General features: G+C 53.6%; 1 protein-coding gene across 1 annotated transcript in view; it reads right to left on the bottom strand.

Moving 5' to 3' along the window:
* The window catches only part of ABTB2 (ankyrin repeat and BTB domain containing 2), a 178,661-nt gene that overhangs the window by 2,082 nt on the left and 154,925 nt on the right, over positions 1–21,654 (bottom strand). The window contains exons 4-16 of the mRNA XM_053560472.1: positions 18,310–18,462; positions 16,827–16,992; positions 13,403–13,492; positions 12,810–12,911; positions 10,847–10,943; positions 10,337–10,472; positions 8,462–8,691; positions 7,154–7,332; positions 6,683–6,788; positions 6,368–6,470; positions 5,833–5,923; positions 795–863; positions 351–464 (exon numbers count right to left, since the gene is read on the bottom strand). Of these exons, the coding sequence (XP_053416447.1) occupies positions 351–464; positions 795–863; positions 5,833–5,923; positions 6,368–6,470; positions 6,683–6,788; positions 7,154–7,332; positions 8,462–8,691; positions 10,337–10,472; positions 10,847–10,943; positions 12,810–12,911; positions 13,403–13,492; positions 16,827–16,992; positions 18,310–18,462 (1,636 nt within the window). The remainder of the gene's footprint in view (positions 1–350; positions 465–794; positions 864–5,832; positions 5,924–6,367; positions 6,471–6,682; positions 6,789–7,153; positions 7,333–8,461; positions 8,692–10,336; positions 10,473–10,846; positions 10,944–12,809; positions 12,912–13,402; positions 13,493–16,826; positions 16,993–18,309; positions 18,463–21,654) is intronic.

The following is a 21,654-nucleotide window of genomic DNA, read 5'->3' as shown; positions in this document are numbered from 1 at the left end:
CCAAGGAACCAACCAGACAAGCAAGGTAATTGCAAATGGTGCTCAAGGCTGTGAAGGAGACAAAACTGCTGTTGTGATAGAGTGAAAGGGTGGCTTGGGAACATCAGCTGATGACAAAGAGCTGGTCTTATGTAGGCTATGGAAACCTTTTGCTGGGATTAGGTAGGGGAGTGACTCGGTTTTGCACTTTGGAAAGAAGCTTGTGGGTTTCAGGGCGAAGTAGGGAGGGCAGGCCTTGGTTTCAAAGGGCTCACCCTCTCAATGCCTTTGACAGTAGCCAGGCCACCTGCGTATCTCTGCTTACTGCTAGCAGTGAGGCTGGGGGGAGCAGACTGGGTGGTGGCCCTTACCTTGGCATACTTGTAGGTGCTCACAGCACTGTCCACGCTGAGGGTCTGGGAGCACAGAATCTCACAGTGCCTCTGCAGGGCGTCCAGCTGGAATAGGCTGGCAGCTGACAGCAGCTGGCGGGAAGACAAAGCAGGCCTTGTACCCATGGTCAGCTTTGGGGGCTGTGGGCCCTGCTAGCCACCAGCCCTCAGGCTTATCCACTTTCTGATCCTCCTGGACCTATCCCCACCCCACCACCCAGGGCATCCCTCTCTAACCCTGGGTGTGGCCCGTGTACACACTCCTGGTCTCCAACAATGGCTCATCCTGTCAGATGGAGAGAAAGGACTCACAGGGAACCATGAGCTCCTCACAGAGGCCACCTCTGCCCACCTCCAGCTGTGCATGGGGCTGAGACTCAGCAGGTGTCTGGGGAGACACGGTCCAGGCCCCCTGGCACTCACCTCCAGGGTGTCAGCTGGGGGGATCTGCATGGCCTCTGTCCCTCCGTAGTACAGGTATTGCATCATCAGCTGCGGGGAGAGGCCCAGTGAGCGCCGGTGCACCCGCAGCACAGCAGCCCCACCGCCCTCCCGCCCTGTCCCTCTGCGTGTGATGCCCGCAGGCCCCCAGGTGTCTCTCCCTCCACTCTGCCCTGCTCAGGGCAGAGATTCTCAGATGCTTGTCTCGTCCCCAGAAGCCACTTCTGAGACCCTCTCTCACAACTCCCTGCCTGTGACAAGCTCCCTTCCATGCAGTGCTTTGGTCGATACTAATGACCCTGTGAGCCCAGGAGGAGAGACACTATTTACAGCTGGGGAAACTGAGGCCCAGAGAAGGAAGACGATGTGGTTCAATCCCTTCAGGTCTCCCTGCTCCCGTGTCCAGGCTGTCCCATCGCACCTAGCCTCACATTGCTCATGGCTCATTTCACCTCCATTTCACACACAGTCGACTAACTGGCTACCCTCAGAGGCCACTTCCCGACCATCCCCCAGCTGGGGCTCTGATGTGGAGATGACAGTCGTTTTTCTGACTCCCTCTCCGATTTGCCCCCTTGGAGAGGAAGCACAGAGCCTAGACCCCCAGGGACCCCCAGTGAGGCCATCTGGGAGGTGGAACTATATTTAGTTTTGCTGAGGTCTAAGTTACAAACTCTACCATCATGCTGGAGCCAAGAGAGGGTTCCCAGTTGGAAAAAAGGAAAAGAATTCTTTTTGGTTGGCTGAAGGAACGGCCCCAGCAGGGAGCTGGCAAGTGTGTAAGTAAACACAGCTCAGCCACACAGTCGGGCTCTGTTAGGACTGGCCCTCAGGCTGAATAGGCACCAGAGGGTCTAGGAGAAAGCCTGACCTCGGGGAGAGAAGAGGGAGCCCCGCTGCCAGCCTGGGCCTCAGGCATAGGAAGCTCCCAGGGCCTCCTGGATCTATGTGGCATCGTTTGTCCTTCCCGAAGGTGTGTGCTGCAGGCAGGCCACGCCTGGGTCCCTCCACTTCCCACTCAGGCAGGGAGTGGGTGCTGGCCAACGTAGGGCACAGCAGACAGACCCACATGCCCCTGTGCCCCAGCCTGGGGGTGGGCAGGCAGAGCAGATCTTCCAGGAAACCTCGCTAAGTGATGGCCTCAGGGGAGCTCCTTGGCAAGGATCTGGGCCAGGGATTCAGGTGGCCACAGCCTGCAGCTCCCTTCCTGGCCTGATAGAGTGGCAGTCGTCCCCATCAACTGGAAGCCCTTTCCCCCATCAACTGGACAGGGATGGTCCAGCACCCAGCACATGTGTTCACAGGCAGATGCTCAATAACTCCATCTGACAACTATCAAGTGCCTGCTCTGGGCCAGGCACTGGGCACTACGTTCTAAGGTCAAGGTCTCTGCCATGCTGTTGATGTTCTAGTTCAGGGGGTATAGGACCCAAGGAACCACATGTGCTGGGTGCTGGACCATCCCTGTCCAGTTGATGGGGGAAAGGGCTTCCAGTTGATGGGGACGACTGCCACTTAACAAGTTACCGAAGTCTCTGCACCGAAGATCTGACTCTGACCTTCTATACCCAAGCTGTGTTCCCCACGCCCTTTTCTGCTTGGCCAGTGTGGCTGGGGGCTGATGTTTGGAGGAGTGACCCAGCCTATGCCAGAAAGGTGACCTCCTGATGCATTTTGGGTGTTGGTTTTGGCAAAGGACCCTCTGTGGTCCACAGATCACCCTGAGGCCGCCTGAATGCATTAGGCCATAGCGCTGCTCACTTGGAACCTCGTTAAGTGGGGGCATGGGCAGCCAGCAGGCACCCAGATTAATTCTGGCAGCCCCTTGCAGGACACCTGTTTCTCACAATTGGACAGCCTTTGGGGCTGGCCAGCCAAAAGGCTGCTTGAGGAAAAAGCCCAGGCAGGATCCACTGCAGAAGGGCAGCAGAGCTTCCTTTGGCCCTGAGTGGGCCACCAGGAAGCTGAGACTGCAGAAGTCATGTTGGAAAGGCAGGGTTGGGCCTTCTGAGCTGTCCCCCCAAAATGCCTGGGTTTAGCTGACAGTGATCTTGGCACACTGCCAGAACTGTGCTGTCTGATACAACCACTGGCCACATGTGGCTTCTGAACCTGTGTCAAATACATACTGGGTTTTGAAAACTCAGTATGAAAAAAAGTAAAATATCTCTAACAAAAGTTACACTGATTACATGTTGATAACGTTTTGGCTATACTGGGTTAGCTAATTTTTTGAAATTATTCAACTGTTTTTATTTGTGCCTAGTAGTAAGTTTTAAATTATGATATACATCCCACATTATCTTTCTATGACTGGACTGCTTAGATCTTTCGAAGCTTCTGTTTCTTCCTCCCCGAAAACAAAGAAAATTATGATACCCCCTAATCCCCAACTCCCAGCACTTGAGAGCCAAGGAGATATTTGGAGGCTGCTCTGAACTTTCAGGCTTTGTTAGGGAACCTTAGCAGTGGGCTTCAGGCTGACCCCTCCAAGGGAGCCCAGAATGCAGGAGCCAAAGTCTAGAGGCCCCATCTGCCCCCTCTGAAATGATAGTCCCACGTAATGGCAGAGCTCTGCACCCACAGAACCCAGGGAATTTATAGGGCAAGGCCAGTGCCTTGGGTCAGGTTAGAACAACTGGCCAGAACTCAGTGAGAGGCCCAGGTAAGGGAGGGCCAAATATTCCTAAGGTCCATGTGTGCCACATTAGACCTGCTGTCCCCCTTTACCTGCCAACTACTCTGAGAAGTCAGCAAGGGGCTGCTCAGCCTGGGCTGGCCTGATGCCCTTCCCTGGCTTGGGTGAGCAGAGGTAGCCCTAAAGGGCAGCTGAGCCAGCACATGTCCCCGCACCCCCCACCCCCTGACTAGCAGTGGTGTCACCCACATCCACACACGTGTGCTCACTCCCCACTCCACCAATCCTGGCCACCCCTCCTGGACCTGCCTCTTCCTGATCTGATTGTGACTCCAGCTCAACTGGACTTTGGGCTTCTTGGCCAAACAAGTGGCAAAAGCTGCCTCCTCCCCAGAGAGTTTAGATCAAGGGTTGGGGAGACATCATCACTTTGCTGCCCACACCAGACCCAGGGCCCTACCTGCCTCAGTCAGTTACCAGGGCCCATCCACTCTCCACTTCCCTTCATTCCACTGGCTACTACCCAGCACCACTGTCACTCAGCCAGACACCTCAACTGATCCTATCTGGTCTCCCGGAAATAGCCATTCCCCCCCATCCCCTTCCTCACCTGTCTAAATGCAAATTGGGCATTCCGAACACCCCAGGGTTTGAATCCTATCACTTCCCCAGCTGTGTGACTTTCAGCAAGTTACCGAAGTCTCTGCACATCTGACGCCTTATAATCCAAGAGGTGATGGCAACATACAGACACTTCCTAGAACTCCCGAGGAACAAGGCCTGCCTCACTGAGTGTCAGCGATGACCAGCTCATCCTTCTGCTTAAAACTGTCAGTGCTTCCAACTGTCCTTCAGTTAAAGGTCAAACCTTCCCATGCCAAAGCTCACTGGGGAAGCTTCAGACGAATTTCCAGATGTTCTTCTGGATTGTTGCCCGGAGTAGACCAAAGGGCATTTCCTGCACATGTCACGGATTCAGGCTTCTGGGACTTGGTGTGTGCTGAGCCCCTGATAACTGGGTAGATGGCCTTGTCTTTGAGACCTCAGCTGTTACCTGAGGCATCTCTCATCTTTCCTGCACCCCAAGAACCCTCAGAGCTTTCCTCCCCACACCCATCACGCTATCGCAGTCCTGTCTCCTTGAGGGCAGGATCTGTTCAGTTCACTGCTCTTTCCACCCCATAAATGGCTAAATGCTCAAGAAGTGACTAATGGGAACGTGAGAGAGAAGCTGAGCCACCTGAGATGGTGGCTGCACGAACCTCTGAGACTCTGGATTTTGTGGTTTCTCCCATTCCGTTGCAAACCCATCCTGTGGAGGGCGAGGCCCTGGATCCCCCCACCTGCTGCCTCCCGGCCTCAGTCCTATATGCTGAGCCCTGAGCCCCCACATAGTCTGGAAGCCTGTGGTTACCACTTTCCAGAAAGTGAATCAGAGTCTCAGTGGGGCACAGCTGAGATCTCAGCCAGGGCTCTGCCTCCAGACTCTGTTGGCTCTGACAGGAGTTTCTGTTATGTAACTTTTCACGTTCTGCATGCTTAGTGCCTGGAAGATCTGACTCTGACCTTCTATACCCAAGCTGTGTTCCCCACGCCCTTTTCTGCTTGGCCAGTGTGGCTGGGGGCTGATGTTTGGGAGGAGTGACCCAGCCTATGCCAGTACCTCCCACACTGTACACACCCACCCGGGCATCTTGTGAAGATGCATGTTCCAAGGCAGGAGGCTCGGGGTGGGGCCAGGGTCTGCGTTTCCACCAAGGTCTCAGTAACGCTCATGTGCGGGGAGCACCCTCTGATGACAAGGGCCCCCGTGCCATGTGTGGGGCATCTGCCTGTCCTTATGCATCTGCAGGCTGCCTACACCTATCCAGTGGTGAGAGCCCAGCACCTGTGAGGCAGGCTCTGAAGCTACAGCCGTACAACAGATGGCTACTGTGGCACAGGAAAAGACCCGGATGCTGGCCGGGTGTGGTGGCTCACGCCTAGCACTCTGGGAAGCTGTTGTGGGTGGAATGCCCGAGCTCAGGAGTTTGAGACCTTCCTGAGCTCAGGAGTTCAAGACCAGCCTAAGCAAGAGCAAGACCCTATCTCTAAAAATAGCTGAGTGTCACATCAGGCACCTGTAGTCCCAGCTACTTGGGAAGCTGAGGCAAGAGGATCACTTAAGCCCAGGAGTTTGAGGTTGCTGTGAGTTTTGAGATCACAGCACTCTAGCCTGGGTGAGAGAGTGAGAATGTGTCTCAAAAAAAAAAAAAAAAATCTGCATGCTCTAATCTGAAATCTGACCAAAAATTGAACAAAACACAGAAGGCACTGGGAATAGACCAGAAAATTCTGAGGGACACACAGCTGCCCCCAAGGGTAGCACTGAGACCCACACACCTGAAAAATGTGGTACTTCATGTCGCTGATCTCAATGGTCTTGCGACTGTCCCCATCTTGTTCTGATTTATTGGTCATTAGTGTCTTGAACCTGGAGCAAAGGAGATGAAACAAGGCAGGTTTTGAATGTGACTATTTCTCCATCGCTGTGCAGTGACGGCACCATCCGTCACCTGAGCAGCTACCAGGAGACAAAAGCCTTTGAAAAATTACTGCCGTGCTCCCCAAATAATTCTCAGCAAGTGACGTTTTACATGGTCCTGATGTGACAGCTGGCCCAACCCCCATTCTGGCATTGCTGCCCCCATACATGTGACCTGACGCCTGTGGCCAGAACACCAACTTCTGTTCCAGGATACTTATGCTAACTATCAAAAGCCGTAACTAGGCCAAAAAGAATACCACCTTTGAGGTCCCCCAGAGAACTCTGGCCCATTCCACCTGTCCCCATCTGGCCACCCTGTGTCACCTGGAAGCTCTAACAAGCTGCCCTGGCACCCCTGGGGCTGAGGCGCTGTTACCTGAGGCGGCCTACCTATTAGATGCTGTCACCAGCAGGACTTTGTGTGCATAAAACAGCTTTCCTTCCACGAGGAAGGTCACATCTGACATCTCCTTGTTGTTCAGAAAGTGAGGATCTGTGAGGAAGGAGGGAGACAGAGGGACATGGCCAAGGAGTCCACCTCCGGGGGTTTCTTAAGTGTGCCGTGAGGTGTGTGTTGGGGCAGAGGATGGGACACAAGGCCAGGGCCTTGGCACTCAGAGATGGAGAAAGAGGATAGTGAGAAGGGTGATGAGGAAGAGGGGAGGATGTGTGGTGGGCAGCAGGGTGTGGGGGACAGGCCCTCACCTAGCCTGGCCGGCAGGGTCTTCCGGATCTCTGGGATGCTGGGGATGGGGCTGCTTCCGTAGCAGTGGGTGAAGATAGCAGCGAGCTGCTGGATGACCGAGTCGTTCTGCAGGAGAGGGAGAGAGGCCATTAGTGTGCTCACTGTGGCTGCTGTTTACAGTGCAGAAGCATCAGGCTGATTTCAAAAGTCCAGGCCCCGCTTAGAGCATCAACCGTCTTTTGTTCCTGCTGGATCTGACTTGGCAAGAGAAGCTTATTCTTTCATCAGCGATTCCCCAAATGGTTTTTTTGGCCAGGTTCCAGCCCAGACAAACCCACAGCCCCTGCCCTCTGCAGCCAGGCAGTGCCAGGCTGGGCACTGGGGGTGGGTTTCCACCCACCTGTGTGTCTGTCCACACGGGTCAGGGGCCGTGGGGCTCTGGAACCCAGCTCTCTCTGAGCGTGGGGTAGAAGGCCACCGGCCACACTCACTTTGCTGGTCTTGAGGATGTCAAACATGAGCTGCAAGCCCTCGGTCACCAGCTCCTCATTGTACTCCTCCTCTTTGATGGAGCCGAAATCCCGCAGGAGGCTCTGCACCACCGAGTACCGTGACTGGGAGAAGGAGGTCCTCAGAGACTCGATCCAGATGTGCAGCTTCCAGGGCACACCTGGGCGGGGCGGGAAAGGCAGGAGTCAGTGCCGTGGCAGGTCGCTCCCCAGCAGACCCCAACCACCTCCCCAGACGCTTTTAAGAGCTCCGCGTCCCCCAACCCCACACACATCCCCGCAGTAAAGCCTTAGTTCAGCCTCACGGACTTCGCCAGTGGGGCAGAGGGCAGTGTCAGGTACTCGTTAGAAGAGATGGAGGGACGGCTGTGGCTCAAGTGCAAGGAACTCAGGCTCTGAAAACCGACAGCTGAGCTGGGAGGCTGTTAATGCAGCCCCAAGGCCACAGGAGCCCTGCTGCTTGTTGGGCCTGAGAATTATTTGCTAGGGGTGATCTATTCATTCTAGAGGGGTCCAGGTGGACTCAGGTGCCCAGAAAACGTGCAGGGCATTCAAGGACACACAAGTCTTGAAGTGAACCTGGCCCTATCCCAGTCCCCAGAGGGCTGATATGTCAGTGTACACCCTGGGGTGGAAAACAACTGCTTACCACCTCCCCAGGGTGTGTCAGTGGGGTCACAAAGTAATTTAAAATGACATAAACTAGTCATGTTCCCAGTAATTAGAGAGATAGCTTCTCACCCCTAAGCCTCACTAGGGATTATAAGAGTTGCCATTCCCCAGGGACACGCTGACAGAGGTGGCGCTGGCATCCCGGCTTACTGACCACAGCTTGACTTTATAGCACAGGACACAGAGGCCAACTCACTGCCCTCCTGGCCCAGCCCCGGGCAGTGTGTGTGCCATGGCCCTGTGTCAAGTTCCAAGTGCTCAGAGTGGGCACGGTGCCTTGTGCTTTAGGTGATGTCACCCCATTCTTAGATAAGGATCATGAGCACCAGACCGCCACAGAGAAGGGAATTGAGCCTCACAGGAATTACATGGTGTGTGGCCAGCATCAGATCTGACCCAAGTCTGTCTGACGAATTTCCCCGAAGGACACAAAAAGTCCACAGATTCACAGACCCAAGGAATGAAAAAAGCTGGCGAGGACGGCCACGTTGACTCGGTCCTTGGTGCTGTAGGGCTCAGTGTGCTACCTGGCCCTGAGCTGTGGACAGAGGAGGGGCAACCAGGGAGGGTGTCCATGTGTGTGGGTGTGTACGCGCATGCCCACCCGCGTGGCCTCACCCAGTGCCCTCAGCTCCATGGTGATGTCCACGTAGCCATGCTCAGCACTGTAGTACATGGCCTCCTGCAGGGCCTTCGTGCGGGTCCGGCTCAGCCGCACAGGCCCCTCGCTGCTGCTGCCCTGGCTGGACGTGTCACTCTCCTCTACGCCCTCTGCCAGGATTTCCTCCAGGGACAACACGTCTGCTTTTGCCTGCTGTGGCTGTGTCAGGAGCTTCCTCAGGACATTCCTGTGGGCCGAAAAATGGAGGAAGGTAAGGTCTGGGATCTCATGACAGGTGATGCCTGCCTGAGTAGCCTCCAGCGCCCCACTGCCCGGAGAGGCTTCTGGGCCCCCCCAGGGATCAAGAGAGGGTGCAGGGAACTCCGCCCTCCTGTCGGGGTGACTTCAGGTTGTCCTACCTCTCTGATGGCTCCATTACCTGCATAACAGGGTGTCAGTAACCCCCTTTCCCAGGGCTAAGGTGAGGCTGCTGTGACAGAATCACACACAGAGCCTGGTAAACAGCAGCTGCCTGCCTGTGAAAGAACTCACTCGCCCCCCTCTCGTTTATAAGGATGAAGTGAGGACAAATGTCATGCAGAATTTATTCACGTCTATAAGTAAGTACCTAGAAGGGGAGATTGTTACAGTACACTGGACTCCTGCGTACTGCAGCGTCCAGCCCTGTGGGATCCCACAAGCAGTGCCATTACAGGGGACGAAGCCACCCTGCTCAAGGCCATAGTGGGGGATTACAGGTGCAGACACGTGTCTCGGGGCCTGGGGCTCTGGGACGGCAGCATCGGGATGGGGCCCAAAGGTGACGCCAGGTGCCGACCTGCTCCACAGCAGCCCTGTGGGCCCCTCCACACACCCTCAAGTGCGAGGCCCAGAGAGACCCTGCAAAGGACCCTGGGTCATCGTCCAGGGGCCAGCCAGCTGCCATCAGCTCCTTCCCATTTGTGGCTTTGCTGGCTCAGGGATCTGCAAGGTATCTTGCTCATGTCAGGCACTGGTGTATGAAGGGGAAGCAGCATGGGGCCTGTCCCAGGGTCCTATGCTCCTGACAGAGTGAGAGGAGGATGGGCAGATGGAACCTCCATGCGGGGTGAAGAGGCCACGGAGGGGACAGATACGGGCACAAGGAGGGACAGGGTGGTCTAGAGGCAGCTGTGGACACGATGGCACCTGAAGGGTGAGGGAGGTCTGGGTGGGCAAGTGGGGGGCTGTGAAAGGGTAGAGAGGAGGTATCCTAGGGAGGGGCCACAGCAAGAGCAGGTGACCGGTGGCTACACAGCATGTGGGAACTGGCAGAGGTGGCCTGCCTGTTCCTTGCCCTCTAGTACCCTCTTTTCCACTCTCGCTCTGGCCCTGCTACTGCCTGACAGCCCTGGCTCCCATCTGCCACTGCCCTGTGACACCCGCAGGTGGGCCTGGCACCCCCAGAGCAAGCTCGACCATCTGCTCCTGGAGCAGGGTGCGATTTCGCGCAGAGCCGCCAGGAGCTTCTTCATGCTTGAGCTTTTGTGGTGTGGAAGTTTCTGGGAGAACCACCACCCGGCATGGGAAGCCACGTGCAGGCCCTGGCAGCTGCAGGGTAGAGTCTGGACAATGGGATGGTCTGTCCTGGGTGTCAGGAGGCCCGGGCTCTAGTCCCAGGTCTGCTAGGAACCAGCTGATGCCCCTGTCCAGCAGCCCACCATCCGGCATCTCCGACTCCAACTTCTGTGCCTGTGCTGGCTGAGACCCTCATCTTTCTGGTTTCCTTGAACACAGGCCCTGTCTCTGGAAGTCTCCAGGCCTAGCTCTTCTGCTCCCACTGGGGAAATAGAGGCTCCCAAGAGCTCATTTCCATGCCCACATCGTGTGTGGCAAGAACCCTGGGCGGGTACCTGTGGCCGTGGGCAGCGGAGTGGCTGAAGCAGTTCATGACCTCATGGAGGGAGGAACCCATGCCAGTGGCTTCCAGCATGCTGAGAAGGGGGTCGGCGCCTCGGCTCAGCAGCAAGCTGACCAGCTCGTAGTTCCCTGAAAGAAAATGTGGGTGATGCCGAGGACAGCAAGGGGAGGATTCTCCAAACTCTGAACTTAAGAAGAAATGAGCAAACCCCACATTCATTTGCATTTGGTGGGGTGAGGTGGAGGTGAGGGGCAAACGGGAGGAAGGCTGGCTGGTGTGTGCCCTGCCACCCGCGCCTCTCCCTGGGCCCCAGAGGGAAGGGCCTCCTTGCCTTGCTGGGTCTTGCCTGGTCTTGAGTTCAGCAGATACATGGATGGTTGGGGGAGGGGTTTCAAGCCCACCCACAGGGTCCTTTTGTGTTACACAGACCCTTGTATGTCCAGCCAGGCTGGGTGATGCTGCAGGGAAGGACCCTCACCAGGCAGGGCTCTGGAGTACCTACCAGCCGCAGAGGCTAGCTGCAGGGGTGTCTCCGCATAGCTGTCCTCACCACTGTTGACTGCAGAGCCCTCCACGTGGGCACCAGCATCCAGCAGCAACTGCCAGGGGCACAGAGGAGGAAGGCAGCTCTCAGCATGGCAGAGAGCATCTGGGAAGTGCTGGGGGAGGCCTCTTTAGTGCTCTCCAGGCATCTGACTAAGGCACAGCCCACCTGGCAGCAGAGGAACTGGAAGTTTAGAACTCCAGGGTACCCTCAGGGCTCAAAGTTTCTACAATCTTCAGTTCTTATGGCACTGGACCAAGCCCCTAAGCTACGAGGACTTCTGAGCTCTTCCAGATGCTTTCTCATAAACTGGCTGCAATAGCCTTCCAAGGACTCAAGAAGGCAAGCAGAATGGAAAGTGCTACCCCAATCTATAAGGGTAAACTGAGGTTCTGGGGGCAGCAGGTGTTGAAGACAGAAAGAACATGATGCCAATGCTAGCCACCAGCCAGTGAGTAATCCAGAGCAGATCCTTCAATTCTCTGAGCCTCAGTTTTCCTCATCTACAAAATGGGAAGAGAGTCCTGCCAGACTTACTTTACCAGCGATTAAACAAAACCATGCTCAATAACCAGTGGCTTTTAGGCTTCTTGTCAGAGAGGTCTGGCAGCTCCCCCAGATGGGAAGTGGTGGGCTAGAGCAACGAATGTCACAGTCCAGGATGGCAATGGGGATCTCTCCCTATTCTAGCAAAAGTGGCTTTGCCAAGGGACACATGGGGCAGGGTTAACAGATACCAGGCAGTACCAGCTGAGCCAGGCCTGGCTTTGCCTTGGGCAAGGCGTGGTATTGGCATTATTCTGATAGGTGAGTCTCACCTGCCCTGACTGGCTGCTCTGGAGGGAGTGATCTGCCAGCCTTTCTAGACTCCTAGAAACCAAACATTCCTCAGAGCACATGTGGGAGTCTAGGTGGCCAGGAGTGAGGGGTTCAGGCTGATCTTGGCCCCCTGCAGTGTGTGAGACAGCGGGGGATGGCCATCTGCTGGAGACGCAGTCAGAAAGCACTCTGCCCCACTACCTGTGCCAGTGCCAAGGCCACGGAGGCAGAGGCTGCCATCAGGATGCAGCTGGGTGCCAGTGCAGGCAAGCCCAGTGTACGGTCTGCAGGCCCAGTCTGAGCTGAGGTTGGGTTTTGCTCAATAGCAGCCAGTGGTGATGATCACTCATGGAGTCTTCACTACAGGCCAGGGTTGTGAATAACCCAGATGTGACTGCTGCCCTCAGAGGCTTCCTGAGTGGACAGCAAGGGCATCATATGAACCCTGGGACTAGTGCTGCAGAAACCTGTGGAGCCCAGCACCTTGGAGACTTGGAAGTCAAGGCTGTGCGGCCAGGGACCCTGCTGGTACAGGAAGCTGTTATGCCACGGCTTCTACTTCTAGAACCACTCGAGCACGGCTGCCTAGGGGCAATCACAGCTGCGTGGGCCAAGATGGGCAACACTGTGGCTTAGCTTGACAAGTGAGCTGTGCCAATCTGAGTCCTCTCTAGGGAACTGGGAAATAGAAACTAAGCCTGTTTGTGGGGAGGGGACAGTACTGGACGGACATTGTGCTATAGAGCTGGCCCTGCTGTAGAACTCATGAGAGGGGAGAAAAGTGAGGAGAGAAAGATGGCTGGAGAAGAGAGTGCTAAGCAGACTCAGACAGATCCTAGCATACCCTGAGACTCACCCAGGGAGACTAGGAGATGGCGGGAGGCACAATGGGACCTGTATACTGCTTGGACCTGGGTCTTTTTTCCTAAAATGCCATGTGTCCTTAACCTGTCCGTTCCTTGAGGCAAATTTGACTATCAGAGCCTTGTTGACCAGGTAAGCAGACTTCAGGTAGCTGCTCATTTAGCTGTGGCAGTGCTTGGGGCCCAGCTCACCTGGTAAGCCGGGGGAGGGGTACAGTGTTCACTTGGCAGGAGCTCACCTGGACCACAGAGATGTGTCCGTGCAGCACAGCAAATGTCAGTGAGGTCCAGTGCCGGCTGTCAGGATGGATGGAAGGGTGCCGGGGAGAGTTGCTTGGAACCTGGAAAACCCCACAAATGATAAGAGGTTTCCTAGGCAGGTAATATAGGCACCTGAGTAAAGGAAGTACCCTGCAGGGATGCTTTCTACATTTGATTTGTAATGTCTGCCTGGAACATCATGTGGACAGGCTTAAAAGGAAAGTTCTATGGTTCATTAGTGATGCCTGGGCAAAAGATGGCAGGGGAGGATGGCTAACTGGGGATGGTAAGGATGGCTGGGGATTATTAGGCTCGTAAAAGGGAAAAAAATGCTGTTAAGAACAGAATTATGGCCATTTCCCCCCACTCAGCTCACTCCCTCTCAGGCAGAGAGCCCAGATCTTAAGGAAAGACCTCTTTGTTAGCTGTGAGCTCTGTGTACCTTGTCTTTGCAGACCTCTGAGACACATCTACCCAGGTGTCCAAAATCATGCCTAGCATGGCTGATGGAGACCTGGGGTGGTCTCTTGCTGGGTTGGGGCCTGGGTGCAGCTCTTTGGGGCTTCCTCACCTGGATGTCCAAGTTTGCCCCGGCATCAATCAACATCTGGACCATGGCTTCATCCCCGGCAGCACAGGCGTACATCAGCGGTGTCATCCCCTGTGTGAATCCAAGGCAGATACTTAGCTGTCTGGAGACAGAACACACCACCACATACTCCACTGTGCCCTCTGCCCTAGGATCACCAGTCTGGGCTTCCTGCATGGTGTGGCTGCTCATGCTGGGCTCTCCTGCAGCTGGTCCTTCATAGGCCCATAGGCAGGGAGAGGTGGGCATCACCACAGGACTGTAGGTCCCACAAAGGCTGCAGAGCACAGCTGGATATGGTACAAAGTCCACTTCTGCCACAGAAACTATAAACTTTCTACAAATTACTTCTCCCCTCTGTGCCTCGGTTTTTTATTCTTTAAACTGGGAACAACAACAGTAATTACTTCATGGGGCTGTTTGTCAAGAATGTGAGTTAATGGGTGGCCCCCATAGCTCAGTGGGTAGGGCACCAGCCATATACACCAAGGCTGGCGGGTCGAACCCAGCCCAGGCGAGCTAAAACAATGATGACAACCACAACAACAACAACAAAATAGCCAGGTGTTGTGGCAGGTGCCTGTAGTCCCAGCTACTTGGGAGGCTGAGGCAAGAGAATCGCTTAAGCCCAAGAGTTGGAGGTTGCTGTGAGCTGTGACACCAACGTGCTCTACCCAGGGTGACAGCTTGAGACTCTGTCTCAAAAAAAATAAAAAAATAAAAAAAAAAGACTGTAAGTTAATATGTATAAAGTGCTTAGTACAGAACTAGGTTGCCTTAAAAGCCACGTCAGAAAAAGAGCAACAACCCTGTCACTGCCTCTAGGCTCTACTGCCATATACCAGCTCATCCTAGATAGGCCCGGGCAGGAAATCACTGTGCTGAGTGTTCTCATTTAACCACCATAATATCCCCCTTAGAGAAGGTCTGTTATTATCCCCATTTTACAGATGAGGCCCTGAGAAGGGAGTTAACTTGCCCCAGGTCACACAACTAGAATGAGGGCCCCAGGTCTATGTGAGCTGTGAAGCCCTTGCTTTCAGGCATCTCACGAGAGGGCGAAGAAGTGTTTGATTTTTTCGCTACTGAGCAGTTCAGAGCCTTTTTTCTTTTCTTTTCTTTTTTTTTTTGAGACACTCTCACTATGCTGCCCTTGGTAGAGTGCTGTGGTGTCACAGCTCACAACAAACTGCAACTCTCAGGCTTAAGCGATTCTCTTGCCTCAGACTCCCAAGTAGCTGGGACTACAGGTGCCTGCTACAACACCCAGCTGTTTTTTGTTGCAGTTGTCGTTGTTGTTTAGCTGGCCCTGGCTGGGTTCGAACCCGGCAGCCTCATTATATGTGGCTGGCGCCGTAACCACGGTGCTACAGGCACCGAGCCCACAGCCTTTCTAAGAGCCAAGTCCTGATCCCCTCAAGTTCAGGTGGGCAGTTGGCAGAGCTGCCTCCCCGGCTGGGCATCCTCCCCTGTGGCCGGTAACAGTGAGGCCCACAGTACAAAGTGTTTATTCCACAGCTGGGTCCCAGCAAGTGTTTGGCGCCCTACGATGTTATTTATTAGGTTATTTGTGCGTAGACAAGATCTCCTTACCGCATAAATCCTTGCCTAGTGCCAGAGATAAAGAAATGGCCTGAGATTAGTCACGGGGTGAGGGGACTGTTTACCCACAGATCATTCTGTAAACACCAAGGTGTAGGGAGCCAACAGCAGCCAGCACACGGACAAAGGCCGGCTGCAGCCAAAGGGGCTGTTTTGCTTCACCCCCTGTGCTGGGCTTGGCTTTCTTCACACATCTGTACACAATTCAGAGTTTCAACCGAGCGCTGAGCCCTGGGAGGAGAAGCTGCTTTTTTTGTGTTGTCCTCATGCCCACCTCCAGGTATGTGAAGAGGCTAATTAAAAAGAGGCTGATGAACAGATTTCAGGGACTGTCATCTTGTCAACAACAGTATGACTATAATAATGCCCTCGTGGGGAACAAGAGCCTGGCTGTTGTTTATTGAGCATTTACTGTGTGTTAGATGCAAGATTCTCACAAGAGCCCTCTGTGCCCCATCTTAATGGCAGGGAAACAGGGGCTCCTCAGGGAGGTAAAGTAGCTTGTCCAAGACGCCCCAGTCCTTATGTGGCCGGCTAAGTCCTCAAGGACTATAGTGTCCTCCTTCCTCTGTCGGGATGAAAACTCCCACAAAGCCTTGAAGCCTTCACAGATGGAGAGGCCTCTGAGAGATCTGACACACCCAAGCCTGTCGCCCGCTCCTGCTCTTCTGAAGCCCCCATCCAGCCCTCTGGTGTCCCCCTCCAACACACGGACTGGCCTCCACATTCTTGTTCTTCTGTCTCAGTCCTTGGAGCGAATGAATGCCTTTCCCACTCCTCTCAGCTCAATCCTGATCCTGCCCTCCCCCCAGGCTCGGTTCAAAACCTTGCCCAGGGGAAGCCTTCCCTGGCTGTCCTCTCCTACCAGCAGAGTCCACCCGGGCCTCAGGGTTCACCTGGGGCTTCATCACACCCTGCTTCACAGGGTCACCTTGTCCAAGAACACTGCCTTTGCTCCCAACTGCCACCTCACCCCCCTTGTTTCGGTGTGGTCTTCCAAACCAGGCAGTGCCATTGTGTACAGAGTAAGTACTCTCAAAACCATGTTAGATAAACAAAGAATACACTCCGCAGCAGTGGGGTCTAGAGTCAGATTGCTAGGACTCTTCTAATCGCAATCCTCCTCCTCCTTAACTAGTTGTGTGACATTAGACAAAAAGCAACCTCTTCGCACCCCAGTTTCCTCATCTATAAGATAAGAGCAATAACAGCAATTACATCACAGGGCTGCTGTTGAGACTGAATGAGTTAATCTATGTGAAGCACATAAAACCCAAGTTAAATTCTACCTAAAATTATAAATCACCTTCAATACTTCCTATCCCTTTTCCTACTTCATTTTACTCCGTAGGGCTTTACATTAATATATTATTTTATATATTTATGTTTCTTATCATCTGTCTCCCCTACTAGAGTGTTAGCTCCTAAAGGCAGGAGTTTGTATGGCCTGGCGGGCAGTGGGCACACAATATGCCCTAATAAAGTGTTAGCAATTATTATTACTTGCTGGGCATTAAGGTGCCCCCTCTGGACTCTTTCTCAGCCTTGCACCATCTAGGACAGCTGCCAGCTGTCCAGACAAGGAAGCAGCATCCACATTACAAAGGTTTTCCAAGGCTTGCTAGGAAGTCCCCAAGCAGACATTCCACTCAAATAGGGCACAACTCAGGGGGCAGCCCACCTTTTAGAAGCACAGAGCCAAACCAGTCTTAGGCTTAGGACCAAAGTGACTGTGCCACCAACCCTGGCAGCTGTGAATTGCTAACTCTTGTCCCTGAGCCTGGCCTGAGCTCTTGGAACATACCTGGTCATCCATGGTATTAACTCCATCTGGCCCCAGGGCCTCAATGGCCTGGTTGATGAGATCCGTTCTTCCACAGTTGAGCATGCGGAAACCCAGGTCCTGGTTGAATTTTTCAGTAGCTGCTCGGGCATCCAGCCTCCGGAAGGAACTGAAACAGCATTCGGGTCTGCCCAGAGGAGACCCAGATGTGTGTGAGCAGGACTGTGGACTCTTTCTGCTAGGACACTGCCTCTCACTGACCCAAGACACAGCTGTGTGAGGTGGACATGGAGTGAGGATGGGGAAGTGGAGGGCCGGAGACTTGAGATCAGATCAGCAATGACTGTCCCCATCAAGTTCTGGGACATGAAAAGCACATACTTCTGCTTTTCCACAAACATGTGAAAGAGGTGCTCTGAGCTCTTGGGAGCTATCAATAGGCAGGAAACAAACTTGCATGTAACATAACCTAGTAGAGGGCTGCCCCAAGGAGAAAGAGACTCCAGCCTGGCTTTGTGCCACTGCCCTTGGTCATATGCTTCCTGCACAGAGCAGTCTGCACCCACAAAACAATCACTGGGGCCAAGTTCTATGTTCTCTCTCCCTCGGGCTTCCTGGTGAGGCCCAGAAGCACCAAAGCGATGGCAGAGTGTACTATCGAATGCTGTTTGCAATTAACCCAACCTACCGCGCAAAGTCACAGTTAGAAACCTGTGTCTACTGAGGGCACACCACATGTCCAACAGGCAGCTTTAGCCTGAAAGTGCAGAAAACGTTCACATCCTAGAGTGAGGCTTGGCATTCACCATGCAGACAGAGGTAGCCATAATTGGGGTTTGGGCGGAGGGCCAAGAAAGTGATACAAGGCTCTTAAAGGTCAAGGATAGCCACAGGGAAGCTTTTCCAGAAGGACTCCTTCAGGGAATGAAGCCATAAGAGAGGCACTTTTGGAAGGAAATTAAGGGCACGGACTTGGGGACTGTATGAATTTGGGTTCGAGGTAAGGCATTTTTCCAGCTGAGTGTCTGCAGGCAAGCTCCTATTCCTCCCTGACCCTCAGCTTCTCCAACTGTAAAATGGGCAAAAGCATCCCTTCTCCAGTGTCATCATGAGGACGAAGATAATGCACACAAAAAGGAAGGGCTAGCGAGAAGGGTGGCAATGACAGGGACGTAGGAAAGAGAATGCCCACTTCCACCTGTCACCCCATAAATATCCCAAAGGGTCAGACATGTGAGCTCTCCTGCCCTAATCCAAATGCATGTCTGTGCTGTGTAGCAGACCAGTGGCTACAGAAGACATATCCAGAAAGCAGCCGTGGTCTAGAATAGATCCTTTCCCATACTCAGCCTTGGTGTCTGCAGAGGACACCCTGTGAGCAGCTTGAAGGCATTGCAGCCCCTGCTCTCTGATGCCCTCGCAGCCCCCAGGAGAAGAAAGAAGCAAAGGGGAGGTGAAGGGTTAGATGTGAATGCTGAGGCCTCCCTGTTCCCTGGTTTCATACTTGAGCTGCCGAGGTTCACAGTCCAGACCAGGCAGCAGCAGCCGGGCTGCCTGCCTGATGTCGCCGCTGTCCACGGTGAGGCTGCGGCGGTGCTCTGCGTAGGTGATGGCCACGCGCATCCACTCCATCAGGGGCGGCAGCAGCATGAAGGGCCTGCAAGGCAGCAGAGGGAGGGTCAGGCCTGGGCGGACATGCCCTGAGGGCAGGAGGGGATCAGCACGCACACGCTCAGGGGACGGCCACTGAAGCTTATCACCCCTTAGAGGGGACCTGCTTCCTCTGCTCACAGAAACCCCGACCGTACCCTCAATGCATGAGTCCCTGTCATGGATGGTTAGCAGAACCTGAGGACCCCTTGGTGGCCAATGAATGAAAGAGTTCACCAGCATGTGGAACTGGGGATGCTTGTCCTCTCCAGAGCATTCAGACAGGGTCCTGGGCCTCCCTCTGCGCAGAGTGGAGTCTGACAGGCCCTGGTTACAAAGCCCGCTGTGCCACCAGCAGCATGTCAGTATGACAAACACACTGTGACCCTGTTTTCTCTGTCTGTAAGGTGGGTGGCACCTCCTTCTCAGGGCTGTCCCCAGGCTCTGTAGGAAGATGCTTATTACACTGTGTGTGTGTAGTTCGTAGTCACTTCTTCCTCACCTGGCACTAGGCTGAGGCAAGTCCTATGTCACCCCCTGTACCAGGGCCAACAAGGCCCCCAGTTTGATGCTCAGGGAGAGGCCCTCCAGCAAGGCTTCAGAAAGTCGAACTCCCAGGACACTGTTACAAGCACGTCCTGTGCCACCAGGGGGCGCCATTCACACAGACTGCAGTGCACTCTGGGTCTAACCCTGGGCTCAGGCCCCAACCTCTCTGTCAGTCCTTTCCACTTGCACCCAGGGAGAGAGTGTATGTGTCCCCTCACTCTTGGGGGACACTTGGGAGACTCCCTCACAGTCTAACAGGTCTTGAGGCCAGGGATGAGCCCCGATGGCCAGTCTTTGGCTTGATGACTTGGTGGATACCTAGGCTGCTCTGCCCAGAGTGGCTGGAGCTCTTCCCACAGGGAGTCACCAGAACAAGACTGCTCTCTCTGATGACAGCCCAAGTCGACTCCCAGCTCCTGCCTGTGTGCCCAGGCCCTCCTGCTGCCTTCCACCCTCGTTCTTCCTTTCAAACTATGCCAGGGAGCAGGCACCAGGCCAGGGCAGGCAGCCAGTCCCCGAGGCACCCCCACTCCCTCTGGGCTCTTGGAGCAGCAGGCCTGTGCTGTCACCGCTGTCTCTCCCCTTGACATGCAGCTAAGTCCCAAGACCAGGAAATAGACATCCATTTTCTCTCCATGGCAACTACATAGCCAACAGCTGGGTCACCCACAGACTGCTCAGGCCTCTAAAAGCTTAGGTCACCCTCCAAAGTTTTAAGTTTCTCTTCTTGATGGCAAAGAATGCTTTTATTTAAAAAACTAGTAAAGAAAATACAGATACTTTCCGGCTTAGGATAGGGCTACATCTCAATAAACCCATTGCAAGTCCAAAATAGTTAAGTTGGAAATGCATTTAATACACCTAACCTACTGAACATCATAGCTTAGCCTGGCCTACCTCAAATGTGCCCAGAACATTTACATATAGCCTAGATGGTCTAACACGAAACCTATTTCATAATATCGTGTGGAATATCTCATGTAATTTATTGGATACTGCACTGAAATTGAAAAGCAGAATGGCTGTACTATGTGGTTTCTTCTCAATATGTATCACTTTCACACCATTATAAAGTCGAAAAACCCTAAATTGAACCATTCTAAGCCAGGGACTTTTTAGAATCAGGTATGACCGTGAAGGTAGTTCATTTGGGAAGCTATTTGGGTGGACTGGTTCTGTTATTTCAGAAATAACAGTTCTGGGTTTGAGTCACTTAACTGGTCCACTGAGAGTATCCTTCCATGGGAATAGGAGGGCCCCAGACTGGCAACAAGGACCCCAGGACCTCACCACTGTCGCCATGATGCATCAGACCACGGCACTTAGGGTCCTCAAGCCCAACCTGCCTGCTCCCATCTCCTCAGGAGACTGAAGCACCCTCATTCATGTCGGTCCAGATACTATTTATTCTTCAAGGCTCAGTTCCAGTGCCACTTCTTTCCAGAAGTCTCCCTGGATTCTCTCTTCCTGACTATTCCTTCTAAGGACAGGAACAACGCCTTCCTCATGTCTGTATTCTCCAAAATATGCCCAGCCTAGTGCTCGACACGATAGGTTCTTGGTAAATGCTTGCTGACTGACTAGAAGTATAGAGGAGCACCCCAAGGTTTCCACTTATGAAACCAATCAGGTTTCCGCCCAGCTAAGAATGTTGCGGAATTTTCAAGGGCCTAGTGTTGACTCACTAGAGTAGGGGGAACTTGTGTAGTCTAGGAAGGAACAATTCATTCATGAATTATCTTTTCGCTTACGAGATCTCCCTCGATTATTAATGACCTCTTAAATTCCCCCAATGTATTTTTGAATTTCACAATTCTTACATTGCAAGGCTAGAAGATAAGCTTAGAGACACACTTCCATAAATCAGTCCTTCTGATTCCTGAGGAAGTCTTTTTTTTTTTTTGTAGAGACAGAGTCTCACTGTACCGCCCTCAGGTAGAGTGCCACGACTTCACACGGCTCACAGTAACCTCTAACTCTTGGGCTTATGCGATTCTCTTGCCTCAGCCTCCCGAGTAGCTGGGACTACAGGCGCCCGCCACACGCCCGGCTATTTTTCTGTTGCAGTTTGGCCGGGGCTGGGTTTGAACCCGCCACCCTCGGCATATGGGGCCGGCGCCCTACTCACTGAGCCACAGGCGCCGCCCCTGAGGAAGTCTTTATTTAAACCATTGACACTGTAGGCTGAAGTATAAATTAAAAAATAACTCATAGATTTGCCAGCCATTCTTTCCCATTGTGCCCCAAAGCCAAGACAAAGTCCTACGTGTGGCCGCTGAGTCTCTAAGTAGACATCTCCCAGCTGCACAAGGGGAAATCTTAGAGGGAATTTGGGGTAAACCATGAAGTCTCCTCACGTGTGTCTTGATTCTTTCTCCTGCTTCCTGCTTCTCAGTATAATACGTCAGCATGTGCAAAACACAGCACTGACAACCTCAGAAGGAAGATCCTGGGGATCGGTCATTCAGCCTTCATTTTGCCACCTTGGCTGGAGATGTAGAAAGTTGAACACTACATTTTCCCGACTCCTTCGCAGCTGGGGTTCTGGGTGCAAATTAGATTTTACCATGAAGCAGCTTCGTGAGATCTGGTTAAATGAATGCAAAGCTGAGGCCACCTTGTTTTTGTTAGCAAACCAGATCATGAAAAC

The sequence above is a fragment of the Nycticebus coucang genome, chromosome 14 (genome assembly GCF_027406575.1).
Source record: "Nycticebus coucang isolate mNycCou1 chromosome 14, mNycCou1.pri, whole genome shotgun sequence".
NCBI lineage: Eukaryota > Metazoa > Chordata > Mammalia > Primates > Lorisidae > Nycticebus > Nycticebus coucang.
The sequence above is the reverse complement of the archived record's forward strand: the minus strand, read 5'-3'. Positions and strand labels throughout refer to the sequence as shown.